This window comes from Saccostrea echinata, unplaced genomic scaffold (assembly GCF_033153115.1).
Source record: "Saccostrea echinata isolate AGI-Se365-2 ecotype Australia unplaced genomic scaffold, CSIRO_AGI_Sech_v1 ptg000043l, whole genome shotgun sequence".
Lineage (NCBI taxonomy): Eukaryota > Metazoa > Mollusca > Bivalvia > Ostreida > Ostreidae > Saccostrea > Saccostrea echinata.
In genome coordinates, this window is record NW_026889792.1 from 2,255,837 (window position 1) to 2,270,355 (window position 14,519).

Here is a 14,519-nt window from a genome sequence, read left to right on the forward strand (position 1 = left end):
GACTATACTAAGATACATAATTTTTTTTTATCTGTTTTTGATTTCAATGAACAGTGTTGCCATGGTTACTAAAAATAGAAATTTCCATGAAACACTTTCAAAATGCCACTCCTCCTACAGTTTTGGTCTGATTTTAGTATAACTTGACACACAAGTAGACTACACTAAGATACATAATTCTGTGTATCCAGTATTCGATTTTGATGAACGGTGTTGCTATGGTTACTAAAATTAGAAATTTTTAAAAATACTTTCAAAACGCTACTCCTCCTGCATGTTTTGTTTGATTTCAGTATAACTTGGCATACAAGTAGAACTACACTGAGATACATAATTGTCATTATTGCTTTTTGATTTTGTTGAATGATGTTGCCATAGTTACTTAAATTGAAATTTCTGTAAAAATATTTTGAAAGGCTACTTCTCCTACAGATTTAGTCTGATTGCAATAAATCTTGCCACAAAAACAGACTAAACCAGGGATCATTATTCTATTTATTGTTGTTGCAAAGTTTCAAGTCCAAGTGCTACTTTTATCTTCCTTTATAAGTACAACCAGTAGAGCTACAGTTTCCTCAGAGACTTCTGGTTATACTGAATATGTCTACGAATTATTTTGTCCATCTGCTCATGCAATACATAGGGCTCACGGCGGGTGTCTCAGGTCGACAGGGGATGTTAACTCTTCTTAGGCACCCGATCCCAAAACTGGAATTTCCAGCTGCCCGTCTTTATGCCCTCTTCATACATTTGTATTGTTTGTAGGGTTTTTTTTGTTTTTTTTTTAGATCGATCACTGTTCGTTATCTTCAACTTTTTTAATACTGAAATTTCAGTGTTAGTATTTAATTTATCCACATAATGTTTTACAACGACCATGTCACAAATCAACAATTGCAAAAAAGATAGGCATTTGAAAAGTTAAGCATTATAGCTGTATAATAGGGTCCCTGTGCTGTTCGTATCAATGACGAGGGATATATTGTAACTGAAGATGGATCAGTGTTTCTTCTCAAGGCACTGATAGTGAAAGTTTTTGTCAAACATTAAATTATTCACTGAGGCCATTGATTGTACCAAACAGCCTGTAGGTTGAATGAGGTAGAGTTCCAAACATTCATTATAGATAGGTTCATGTGTAAATAATTATTGTCGAATTTGATCATCATATTTTTTAATGTTTCACTCTTTCATGCAAGGTGTTCTCATTAGACAATCCAAAAAGATGTCAACTAATTTCGAAGTACACGTAGTTCTCCATATATATCACATGATATCCGTGTGAATTGGTAATGAATGGGGAATAGTTTCCTAGATAAATCTTGACAAAATATAAGTATCTGATGAGAACTGATTACATGTAGCTAAAAAAAGTATTGACAAAATATTTTTTGTAGACTGATGTTAATGTTTGTTATGCTAATCGTATGTTATCCATGTTGACCGACTCTTGATAAATACCTATGTCATTTTATTTAATGTTTGGCACAGTCACTGTCATATTCCTTTTAATCAATATATTTGGTACACTCATATTCATTAGCTTTTTCAGCTTCGTATCATCAGTGACGTTCACATTCCTTTGCTCAGAACTCTCTCCTCTACGATGTATTCTTTGGATATTGGTACAATCAATTGACGCATTCACTTTCTCATCAGATATGATACAATTACTGATGCATTCCTACTAGGCCTATTACATAAACTTAACATTGTCAATTTATCAATGGCTGTTTATCTTGACTTATTCTATAGTTAGTTAACAAAGAAGATATTAAAATTCGTCATCTTCTTTGTCCAATGCTACATCTATTTATTACGGAAGCCTATTAGTGCCAACCTGTATATATATAAAAGCAAACCTCTCTATATAAAGGAAATGCGAAATGTAAAAACAGAACCTCGAAATATATAAAGGAAGTGCACTTATGGGCTTCCGTAGTTCATGTTAAAGAAAAGCATACCGTTCTGTAACATGTATTTATGAAAGCTGATGTAAGCATAAAAAAGAATGTACTTGTGTATCCTTATCTTGTTAAAATCCTGATAACACTTCACCCTTTATTAATAATTGTCTATTTCTGTTGTCAATCTTTTAGGACTGTCCTCAGAACATCATTCAGTACAGTTGTTTTAAGTGATTAAATATTAGGAATGCCCTTGTTAAGGTCTTCCGTTCCAATGGAAGACATTCTACTGATTCTGATGATTAAAATTATTCGTCTCCAACGGAAGACCTTATTGTTTTCGTTCGGTTTCTTTTTCCCTATTATTATTAGTCTTACCGATTTTGTGCAAGCGAGTTCTCGGTAACGGCTTAGCCGATTTTCATAAAACTTTCATATCTGATAGGTATTGATCTGAACCTTATTGGAAATTTTTTTAGTCTTTTTCACTTTCCATCTTGAGATATTTGGGGTTTTCTGATTTTCAGAGGGTCGGCTTGTCCTGGAAACTCCTCCGAAACGACTTAAGATATTGTGTCAAGATTTTCAGTGAGGGTAGGGGAAGGTTTGAAGATTTGCAGATGGGTGTCCAAAGCTCTCTGGCGCAAAAGGCGCCGAAGCTCAGTAGGGCTCAAAAATGTCTCACAAAATTTTGGACAGTGTTGATAAGCAATACTAAACAAAACATGGTCAGAATAATGTTCTAAAAAATATGCACCCCTTCAATTTTTGTTAAACGGCCCATTCAGGACTTGGAGGGGTGGCCCATAAATATTTCCATTCGGCATATCTCCACAACGAAAAGAAATTTTTGAATAGGTGTTGAACAAAAAGTCTTCAAAATCACAAGACCTTTCATTTCATATCAAGAAAAAGGGGCTGACCCCTCAAATTAGGGACTCAGAGGGGCCAAAAGTCTTTCATCTATAACTCTTTAACTATCAATATTTTGTTATCAATTACTGAAGCAAAATGCTCATCTTAACGATTTGCCACTACATATTATAAAATGAAGATCATATGGTGCGTAATAAGGGACCAGAATGCTAAATCTTTGACGCTTTATATCTCAACAAGGGGAGATATTTTAATAAGCAATATTGAACAAAAGATGTTCAGAATAATGTTCTGAACGATGTGCGTTCTTTAAATTTTTGCAAAACGGACCCATTAAGGACTTGAAGGGTTGGCCCCTAAATATTTCTATTCTACATATCTCGAAAACGAGAAGAAACTTCTGAATAGTTGTTGAGCAAAAAATGTTTAAAATCACAAGTCTTTTCATTTGATACCAAGAAAAAGGGGCTGACCCTTCAAATTAGGGACTCAGAGGGGCCAAAAGACTAATATGTAACTCTTCAATGATCAAGAATTTGTTATAAATTACTGAAGCAAAAATGCTTAACGTAACAATATGCAACAATATGTTGTGAAATTTTGATTCTCTATTGCGTAATTAGGGGCCATAAGTAGCCAGAATACTAAATCTTTTACATTTCATATCTCGAAAAGGGAAAATATTTTGAAAAGCAATATTGAACGAAAGATCTTCAAGATTATGTTATATAAATCAAAAGAATGAAATCTAAGGTGGGAAATCTTTATATCATTATCTTTTAACGAAGACTTAATCAAAATCACATCTCATCGAAAAATCGGACGGAAGACCTACTCGTTGCTCGCAACGAGATCTCATTTAGTTATTCTTTTTTTCCTAGACGCTAACTTTGAAACTCCCGATTTTCCTCATTTCTAAACGGATTTTGTTCAAATTTTCAGAGCAGTTAGACTTTACAAAACGCTTTTAAAATACTGTAATACATTTCAATAATTTCTTTCCGCTCACGAGTTATTTCCCTTTGATTGAAATATTAGGGGCTTTGGTTTCCAGACAAAAGCTCCGAGACCATAATAGCTGGAGCACGAACATTATTGAAATTGAAAAGAAGAAACACTGTAGTTGTGCACATCAGTTTTTGTTTGTTGATTTCTGCGTTCAAAATGGCGCTAGAGAGGGGTCGAAAATCAGGACGCTTAAAAGAGCAAAAATTTAGACATTTTTTCTTTTGTATCTTTAAATGATTATTGATTTTGTTTGAAAACGAAACCATTTTGAATTAAAAGAAACATTTTATGATGGTTTTTTTTAAAAATTTTAATAAGTTTTTAAAGTGTTTATAGATATCCCAACAAGAACGGCAACTCTATATTAATATTCTACAGTATAAAAGAACAGAAACTATTTTCTCCAATCTGCGGAATACAATTCGTCTCCCATCTCGTTATATTACTGTGATTTCTAAATTACATAAAGTGACTCTTATTAACTAATCAGAATTAGCTATAAATTAGTACTTGTCACACTCTGAAATTCACTAACTGCTAAATAAGACATTATATGTATAAAGATAAATTACACATTAATAGTTGGCAAGTAACCTCGTAGAAAATATTCGCTTGTTTAAACAGTTTTAGACATAATCATGATAATGTACGTTTTATCGATACCTGGAAGAATGGCAAATCTGAACTGGACAAATAAACGATTTTAATACGTCGTATATTGAATTTGTATGTATACATAACTTCATAGACATTTTTTAAAAAGAACGCGCATATTCTTTGAACACAAAAGTAATAGCTTTTCAAAAAGCTTTTCAAAAAGCTTGTCTGACTATAAAGCAATCAATAACTATAGAATGTATAAGCATTATAAAGGTTTCCGTCCATTTTTTTTAATTTCATTACCGTACAATTTGAAGGCATTGTATGAGACATCATTTTTTTCTCATCAGAATAAAGGAAAGGGAACAAAATTTATGTAAATATATTTATTGTTTGTAGCTCAAACAACAAATGTAAATTACAGTCTTTACCTGTACATGCATGTGGAAAACATTTTTGAAATAAGTGGTGGCATGCATTAGTTTCAACTACATAAAATATCAGAAATGCCGAAGACAGCTTAAATTATAAGAAATTGTGAATTGTTATGATAGACATGCAGAATTCTTTTTTTTCACATGCATCACTATTGCATGAATGTCGAGAGGCGCGGATCCGGAAATTTGTTTTCCGGGAGGTGGGAGTTTCACAACAACAGATGTCAGACTCAGAAATATTTTTAACCGAAAAAACAAAACAAAACAAAAAAACCATATAAACTTCCTCAACCCCTGAAGAACCTAAAATCTATTTCCTTTCGGGGTTGGGGGTTGGAGAAGGCACTTTCAGAATTATCATCAATATTTGGCCAGTTCTTCCTTTTAAGAAGTTTTTGTCTGTTTCATTTTATTAAAATTATTTTAAATCTTTATAAAGTACGTCTGATTGAACGTCGGCGCAGGACCGATGGACCGACGCTAATTTCGAACACTGCCCATTATAAACACTATATTTTTAATTTAGGATCGAATTGCATGGGAACCGCTAAGGTATTTGGAACTCATTGGCTTATTCTTAACTGGTAAAATGAGTACCCATGCTAACTTGCTAAAATAAAAGTTTTTTTGAAAAGCTGAACTTTTATGAAACAACATTTAATTTCACAAGTCATAGAAATACTTTGACAAACATCTTAAATTTTGAAATAATGCCATCATATATTTATAGCACTGCCGAATCGTTCCTATTCGGAACAGGTCAAACGCCTGTACTAGCTTCGATTTATATTAAAGCTGACATGAATATGCATAATTATGAGGTACAAGATTTCAAATTTTGTGCGATTTTAGTAACGTCTGAGATGACAATAAAACGTTAATACATATCAAAATGTATCATGATACACATTTATGTTAAAATATTTACATTTCAAGTTGATCAGCTTTTTTTATGCATCTAAACTCATCCTTATTGGTCAATAATGAATATACACTCAAAGGTCAAAAGTATTTACTTTTAAATGTTTATTATAACCTCCACCTATCTAAAACATTTCTAAATAAAATATTTCTACTGCAGCTATCAATATGAAAAAAATCACAAATATCTAGATATAAAGCTGATATGGTATGGCCTTTTTTCTGGAAGTATAACAGTTTTTTTGAATTAAGATTTTAAATTACTAGGATAATCTTGATGAAAGGAGTCTGTTTGAGCTTCATCTTATATGAATTCCTATTAATAATTTAAAATCAAGACAAGTCAAGTAAATTTTATTTATAGTCGGCATGTATCCCACAATAACAGATTCCAATATAACAGATTAACATGGACTGGAATTTTTTACCAGCTTCTATTAAATGTACTAAAGGAAAGAGTACTTTTAAGAAACAAATTAAGAGTTTTATCTTACAAAATGGCATTTTAGAACATGAAAGTGATATGTTTCAGCATTAACTTATAAAACATATTTTATTGATCCTATATGTTGTCATACTTAAATTAAATTTAACGTGTAAGCAACGCAGTGCTAAAATTATAGTGCCAAAAATTGTTATATTGCTTTAATGATGAAACATTGTATTTATATCTTATTTAGGGTAGGATCCCATTGGAAATAAGCTCTCCAGCTTTAATGGGTTATCTGGTATCAACTAGTCACTATCCAAAAATATGGTTTCCTGAATATTTATTTATAAATCTATTTAAAATTTATGGATTCCCAAATATTGTCTTTCCAATGATTATGTACATTGATGTGTATTTGTTTTATGTATGATGACATATGATACCAAATAAATGATGATGATGATGTGATAACTCTTTAACCGACAAAGCTTAAATACAGGTGATAACAAAAATAAGTTGCAACTAAAAACTTTGTGAAAATTTCAAATACAAAGCCTGTAAATGATTACATAATAAAAACTTTTAGTGTAGATATAGGCCAGTTAAGGTTTGTGCCTTGAATTCCATTCCTAAATATGACTGAGGAAATTCGAAATGTGTATCATCATACAAATGTTATATTTCACCCCATGTATCATGATACAAGTGTTCTGAAAGAATAAGGAGCTTAAATATGTAGTTCTACATTGAAAACAAAGCTTATTGATACATACCTCTATAAAATCCTGTCAAAAATAAATCGTTAATTGTCCACAATCACAAAATCATTTCCCCTCGTTTTATACTCTCGAAAAATGACGTCATGGGATGCAAATTTTTAACAGTTCTTATTTTTCTGAAATGAAGACTTCAGAAATACAAGGAGAAGGGAATATATAATTTTTTTTCTAAAAAAAAAAATCATAAATTTTAGGTCACCAAAGGTGGTCCAGAGGGGTAAGCTAGGTACCCCCCCCCTTCTTTTCTTCCTGCGAGGAAAACACACAGTTATGAGCTCTAGATCTAGAGATCAATAAAAAAAGGTCGTAAAATATGACATTGAACACTCCCCTCCCCTTTAGTTAAGGAGAGTAATATAAAGCAGCTCACCCCCACCCCCACCAAGATTTTTTTTTCGATTTTAGAAAAGTTGTTTCGGTTTTAGTTTCTTGTTTAGGCCTATCCAAAAATTTCAGACTAGGATACTTTTTAAGTGGATGTGGAACCCCCCACCCCCCACCCCACCTCCACCCTTTTCCACCTTTTTGAAAAATTCCTGGATCCGCGTAAAGTCACAGGAAGTTCCTATATGATAATGCTGGGAGATAAATATCACTTAGTAAAAGGATTTATCATCCTCTTGTGTTTCTCATAGATTATCATTATACATACAAAATCCTTTTTCTAACAGTATTTTATCAATCCGTACGGAAGGAAGGAATTTCATGGCCTTCTGATAACAGACACAGTATGATGATAAATTTCTTTTATTAAAAGATGATAAGTGTAAGGATCGGGTGACTTACAAGTGTACCATGAATTTGCTATTTATACAACTGAGAATAGTTTTTTTTTATTTCTTGAGGAATAAGCATTGTTTATAAGAAAGTTGGGAGAACTTTATCTTGGAGTTAGTAACGATAAATTTGACTATCAACAAATACGTAATTAATCAAAAAAGAAGGATCTGTTTTACTTTCTGACAGCTAAATCGAAGGAAAGATGGCGATGGACTACTGTGGACGATTTGGAAAAGCTCTCTTAATCGGCATCAACATTTTGTTCTTTGTAAGTACATCAATAATTTTCATCTTTCAATATTTACATTTGCAAATATTTTCTTTTATATAACACTACTGAAAGCAATACGTATCTATATCCGTATAAACACGGGTTCCTCTCGTCATCAACGTTCGACGTAATTTTTCAGTGACGTCATAAAGGGTCGACGCGCAATCAGAGGATCAAACACGTGCCGTTGGGTTTGAAAAATAAAACGTTTCACGCGCTAAAGATTATAATCAGGCAAATATAAAATATGAATAAGTGAAAAATGTAAATATAAGTAATAAGGTGTCATTTTTAAACATCTATAGGGCTATAAATACGGGTTGGTACGAGATCAAAATTACCATAAAGCCCTTCGTGCTTTATGGAATTTGATCTCGTGACCAACCCGTATTTATAGCCCGATAGATGTTTAAAAATGATACCTTATTTCTTAATTAAATACATTTTTTTGTTGTGCATGTATTTGTAAAGATTTTTTGAGAGGAAGAAGATAATGTGCATACGCCCCTAATGTAAAAACAAAGGTGTGTAGATATGCGCAGTATGTATGAATACATCCATCACTCACAGACACCGCACACAAATTACAAGCGTGTTTACTGCTACACAAAATCCCTTTTACAAGATGACTAACTATTAAGCAGCTCTAATATGGTAGCACTAATATAACTTTATTCTTCCTCTTGTACATCCAATATTAAGTCTCGAATTCGTAATAGTCTATTCCAACAACCAGCCCTCACGCGATTCGCTACAGATGGGTTTCAATTGAAAGATGATTTGTTAAACAAAGTACTAGTACTTAAAAAATGTCAAATCAGTCCCTGATGGTATGTTCTACACTTTTTTTCTTAGCAGCATTTGATCGTTGTCCCCATTTAGAATAGGCTAAAGATTTGTGCAAATTAGAATAATTAAATTCTTCTCGCGCACACTTGTTTCATGAAAACTATACTGCATATTAATAGGTTCACATATGTATATGTGTTTATTAAAAAAATGAAATAGTATTCGTGGGATTCGATATAAATCCGGAGTATCATATTGCTTTGAGACTAACACGCTTTTTTTTTTTTTATCTTTTTGACTAACACGCTAATCACTACGCCACGCAGCTCCTGATGAACAGTGGCATTTAAATCATGTTTGTGATATGACCTTTGGCTGAATAGACTTCAAGTATTTCTCGAAAAGGTGCGAATACTTTGTCATAAAAGTGTACTTTTAAGGTTTAGCGGGTCTTTGCTCCATGTTTTTGTTAACCAAAAAATGTATATTTTTATGCAAACTTTTTAGGATTAACTTTCAAGAAAATGGATCCAAGACCCACTCATATCGAAAAATTTTGTTAGAGTATGAGAAAATGGTCATTTGTGTCCTCTTTAGTGTGTGCATGCTATTTCATAGGCAAATAATTTCAGTCTTTGTGAGATTTTTGTAAATTGTAGAGATTTTACATAAAATATACTTTAATGTTAGATGAAATATCAAAGAAAATTTTGATAAAATTGAGAATTTATTTTTCACTTCATATTTGTCGAACTATAGGCACTTCGTCCGCCTTGTTCACCGACTTCTGTGGCACACATATAGTCATACACATGTTCTATAAATAACATGTTATATAATGTTTTGTTCCGTGTTTGTGACATCAAAATGTGAAAATGACGTCAATATGTAGGTGACTTGTGATAAAAAAAAATGGTTGACTCAGTCGTACTCGAGCAACGGACGGCTGTAAAGTTTAACGTGTATCTTGGAAATTCCTTTGCAGCATAATATGATAATTTGTAGAAGGTTTACGAAGACAAATGACTTAACCAGAAGTTCAATTAATAATTGTATTGATTGTTTTAGTGAAGGCTGGGAGATGGTTAAAAACGATGTTTGTTCTGTTGCCCGGCGAAAGCAAACCGGGGAAAAGATGTGTGCTTAGTTGAGCAAATTGTTATGAAAGATTGTCAAATTACAATTAGAAAAATTGTTGAATATCTTAACAATAATATAATTATTAAATCCCTAAAATATCGTTTACTTAAGACTTTAAACATATGAGCTTTGATAAAAAGAATGCGCCCATACTTTATCCACATTGGATAAACGACGCTCCCGAGACAGAGGACTCGGGTTGTGATGGTCACCATGCTAATTCATGGAAGGGATATCCGCATCCACCCATCCTATTGCCGAGATTTGTCCATTTCTGATAGATGGACTGTTCTTGTTATAAAAAATAACTTGCATGGTAAGAAATATAAGACTCGGAAAAATCTTTTAGCTTCTGTGAACAGAACGCTAAGGAGTATGTCACGTGACCGCCAGTGGCGTATATTCCATATAGGCAAAAAGGCTGTAGCCTACACATCATTTTCTTAGGGATAAAAAAATTGGTTGGAAAAAAGAGAAGAAAAGATGATAATTATTCTTATCTATTAGTTTTATTTTGTTGCAAATGCCAAAATAGCTTTCTTAGCAATCCGTACTTTTATACCTATCCAAAGTTGACAGTTTTACTATATATTTAAAGACAAAACTTCCTATAGCTGGAATTTTTTAAATCCTAAACTCAAGTTTTTTTAATTAAATTAAGTCTGTATCAGACAATTTCAAAACCATCGACAGCAACAGGAGGTCATGATTAGTGCAGGAAATGAAATTAATATTACTGTTTTTTTTTTTTTTTTTTTTTTTTTTTTTTTTTTTTTGGTTAGTAGGAAATTAAATGTATTGATCGTATTTAGATTATTCAGTAAGGAAGTTTCCATATTTTCTAAGTAGAGTAAAAATAAGTTAAAACTTCTCATTTTGTTGAGTAGTCTTCATATCATGATATAAACTGTAAAAACGTTTGCAACATTATTTTCACTTGTCAAATTGTAGATTACAATCTTAGATGTCTTCGCGAAAAGCTCCCACCGACCCCTCCCCTCTCCTGCAATCCCTATCGAGAGGGGGGGGGGGTGGCAACCTTCTCCTTGCCTACCCATACTTTGCGCCTCAAAATAAATCTGTGACTTCTCACTAGCTTACACATTAGCAGATAAGAATATACGCCACTGACCGCCTGGAGCACGTGATTCGCGCATGGTCAGAACAATGGCAGATGTGCATTAAAACCGGAGAGGACTACTTTAAAAAATAATGCACACTGAAACCTCATTTTATTTCTTTTAAGGAAGTGATTCAATTAGTTCGCGAACGTTTTGATCATCCCTCCTAGAGTATAGAAAATCTTTCCTTGATATTTATGTCCCTGAATATCGAAGATCAGAGGCATAATGTTTTGTCCTTCTGTTTGTCTGTTAAAACTTCAAACCTCCGGCTCGATAAAACAATCGCATGATAATATCTCCCTGACCATTGAAATCTCGTATTATCACATGAAGAAAGTATTAATAATCATGTAACTTAGATTATTGAAGATCGTTTCGTGGCTTTCAATAAATTTGTTTTCAGTGAGTACAACAAATGAATAAAATGGATAATACTGAGAAGCTTTGGCTTTGAACAGATTACTTGACTGAATGCATACAAGATCAAAATACAAAAAAGAAACTACATGTACTTAAGAATACAATACTCTAATAATTTAAAGAAATCAGTATGTTTATAAAGACTGAATTGTAGCGTATACTTTGTTAATTTAGCATCAATTGTTGAGGTATTAATCGAACTAGTCCTCATTTAGGGAAAAGGGAAAATAAAATAACTAGTTAAATGAATTTATTGCTATATAGTATTACCTGCCGTGATTATTCTAAAGCTCCAGAATCAGGTTATAAAAAAGGACGTTATTATTCCGGTGTATGAAAATAAAATGAAATAATTCCTTCTTTCATTATAATTTCATTATTGAATCGTTTCTTTCCATTGTAATTACATGTTTAAAGCAGCAACATGAGTCCAGCTACAAAGTATATAAATATAATCGCACAGAGTTGGAAAAACCGAGTATAAAGTTGGAAAAGCCAAAATTAGAGTTGGAAAAGCCAAAATTATATGTTTAAGCGTCATTTAGTTTGTAAGGTTTACAAAGGAATATACAGAAATAATCTCTAACAATCTTTCTTTAATAAATAGCCATTTTTAGTCTTACTGATAATCAAGCATCTTCAGCGTAGTTTAAATTCAAATTTGATTAGGATCATAGGAATAGGTTTAGGCTTCAATAAGGTATCAGAGTTTTACAAGGAAGTATGTAAAAAGAAACCTTTTCAGTACATGTGCTCAGGAAAAAATCTTGTTGAAAACAGGAGAGCCATGTTGGTCATATTGATATTGGGCTAGGTTTTGGTCGACATTTTATGAAATTAAGGTCTGACGATACGTTTCTCAAATACTTGTTTTTTGCATTCCTTTGTAAATTACTAAGACTAATATTTATCATTATCATTTGATTTCTAAACTATTTTTTTCATTTCTGAAAAATATATAAACTAAAAATCGTGATATTAGCAGTTGAAGTGATTTCCAGTATAGGATTATATAGGAAATACCATCGTCCTGAATATTGCACAAATGCCAGGTAATTATGTTTCCTAATTTTTTGTGAGCTCGAGGAAACTGCTTAAAATATCAATATTTCAATCATAAATTCTTGGGAAAAGTTATATATTTTTGAGGAACGTGTCATCTGACCTTAAACAGGGGAATTTAAAAAAAAATCTGCTGATGACGAACAAGCAGGGCCATAATCACTCAGGTAATCCTTGTTGCCCATGGGCCCCCTATTCTTTGTATCTCGTCTATTAAATGTATTATTTTACCATGTGACCAATTAATTATGCAAATCCAATGCATGATTATTCTTGGGGTACAATTGTGAAGCTCAATTGCATTAGTGCAACATTGTACAATTTTATATGGTCCCATAGCTTTTCATTTCATAATGAAATTAATTAACAAATACATTGTATTCTCAACAATTTTAGTATCTACAACACAGTAAATTATATGTTTCACGCATAGGAATATACATCTTTTCCATTGCAGTTACTTGGTGTTGGTTTACTGGTAGCGGGGATAGTAGCGAATGTCAATGTCATAGCCGACGAGGTATTGCCCCCGCTAAACAAGGTGGAATTGGCAGGAAACGACCTGGGGAATTTTTTTTATTTAATACCGGAACTAATAACGGTATTTCTTAATCTTTGAAATATTTAATACATTCAAAATGATTTTTAAAAAATGATTTCAGACTCACTTAAATCGAATTTCCCGCGCATTGAAAGGGTAGGCTAATTAACGAAATGGATGCTTAGTATTGCTACCGATATTCGAGGCAAATCAATACCTATATTTATAGAAAAAAAAATACATGTACATTAATCGTGTTTTAATTTCATTAATAAAAAATGATAATAAATGTAAATTAAAAAGGCAAAATGTCGCAAAAATTTGATGTGCATCTCTATCCATTTTCTGATATTTCGTCGTTTAGTGCTACCAAAGAAAATGGGCCCAGGCTACCGGACGAAGCGATCAGCTGTCTGGTCCCATTTTAGCAGAAAATCAGACGGCGGTGTTTGTAATCATTGTCAATTATTTTGCCAGGGGAAAAGGGGGAATACGAGCAACTTAATTAAACATCTACGAATCATACACAGAATAGATATTAACCCATGTACAATTTTTAACGTGAAGAAACAGAAAGTAGATCTACATGTAGAAAGCGAAGGTTTGACTTCCTCTAATGCTTCAGACAAAAAAGGTAGATTTTTTTTTTTAACCATTAGGTATATTAGAAGATGCACAGTGCACACTTAAATGCACTTAATAAATAAAAGTTTATTCTTGGAAATCTTGACAATGATTTTTTTCTCTCCATCTGTACATTCATAAAAGTGAAAATAAGTTAAGAAAAAAAATTATTAGAATTAGTTTGATGATATTTAATTTATTTAATTGAATAATCGAATAAATCATTTTCTGAATAAATAAGCATTGAAAATGAAAACATAAATTATTTTGATAAAAGTTATAACATCAAACTGAAATTACTGAATTGTTTTGATATTTAAAAAAAAAGGGGGGGGGGGCATTACACGTGCTGATAATCATTTTAATGGAGTATAAAATCAAATCATTTAGATGAATTTGTGCAATATTTCTGATTCAACAGCAGCTGTATCAGTTATAACACCACCACTTCCCAGCCTATAGAAGTCCACTTCCTCATGTCAAATGAATCCAGGTCCTCAAATTATCAAACAGCCTACTCCATTTAACCAACTTACCTTGTCTTCTAGTTTAAAAAAGAAAAAGATGTCGAAGGAGCAGCATGAAAGTATTAGTAGGGCAGTTACCAGATTTGTTGTAAAAGAAATGCAGCCTTTTAGTATAATAAGCAGTAATTCATTCAGAGAAGTTTTAAAGGAATTAAATCCAGAGTTCATTCCACCCAACAAGGAAACAATATCTTCTATTTATGTTCCAAACTGGTACAATGTGAAAATGCAAAAACTACAAATAGAGTTGGCTTCAGTAGAAGCTGTTGCAATTACAGCAGAT

At 32.4% G+C, this 14,519-nt stretch overlaps 1 protein-coding gene across 2 annotated transcripts in view; it reads left to right on the plus strand.

Annotated features, from left to right (window-relative positions):
• LOC133201335 (tetraspanin-9-like) overlaps positions 1-14,519 on the plus strand; it is a 41,142-nt gene that overhangs the window by 21,848 nt on the left and 4,775 nt on the right. The window contains exons 1-2 of one of the 2 annotated variants that reach the window (XM_061337142.1): positions 7,806-8,006; positions 13,002-13,145. The exons of the other annotated variant lie outside the window; for it this stretch is intronic. Coding sequence (XP_061193126.1) covers positions 7,941-8,006; positions 13,002-13,145 — 210 coding nt within the window. The 5' untranslated portion in view covers positions 7,806-7,940. Of the gene's footprint in view, positions 1-7,805; positions 8,007-13,001; positions 13,146-14,519 lie in introns of those variants that run through there. 2 annotated transcript variants of the gene reach the window in all.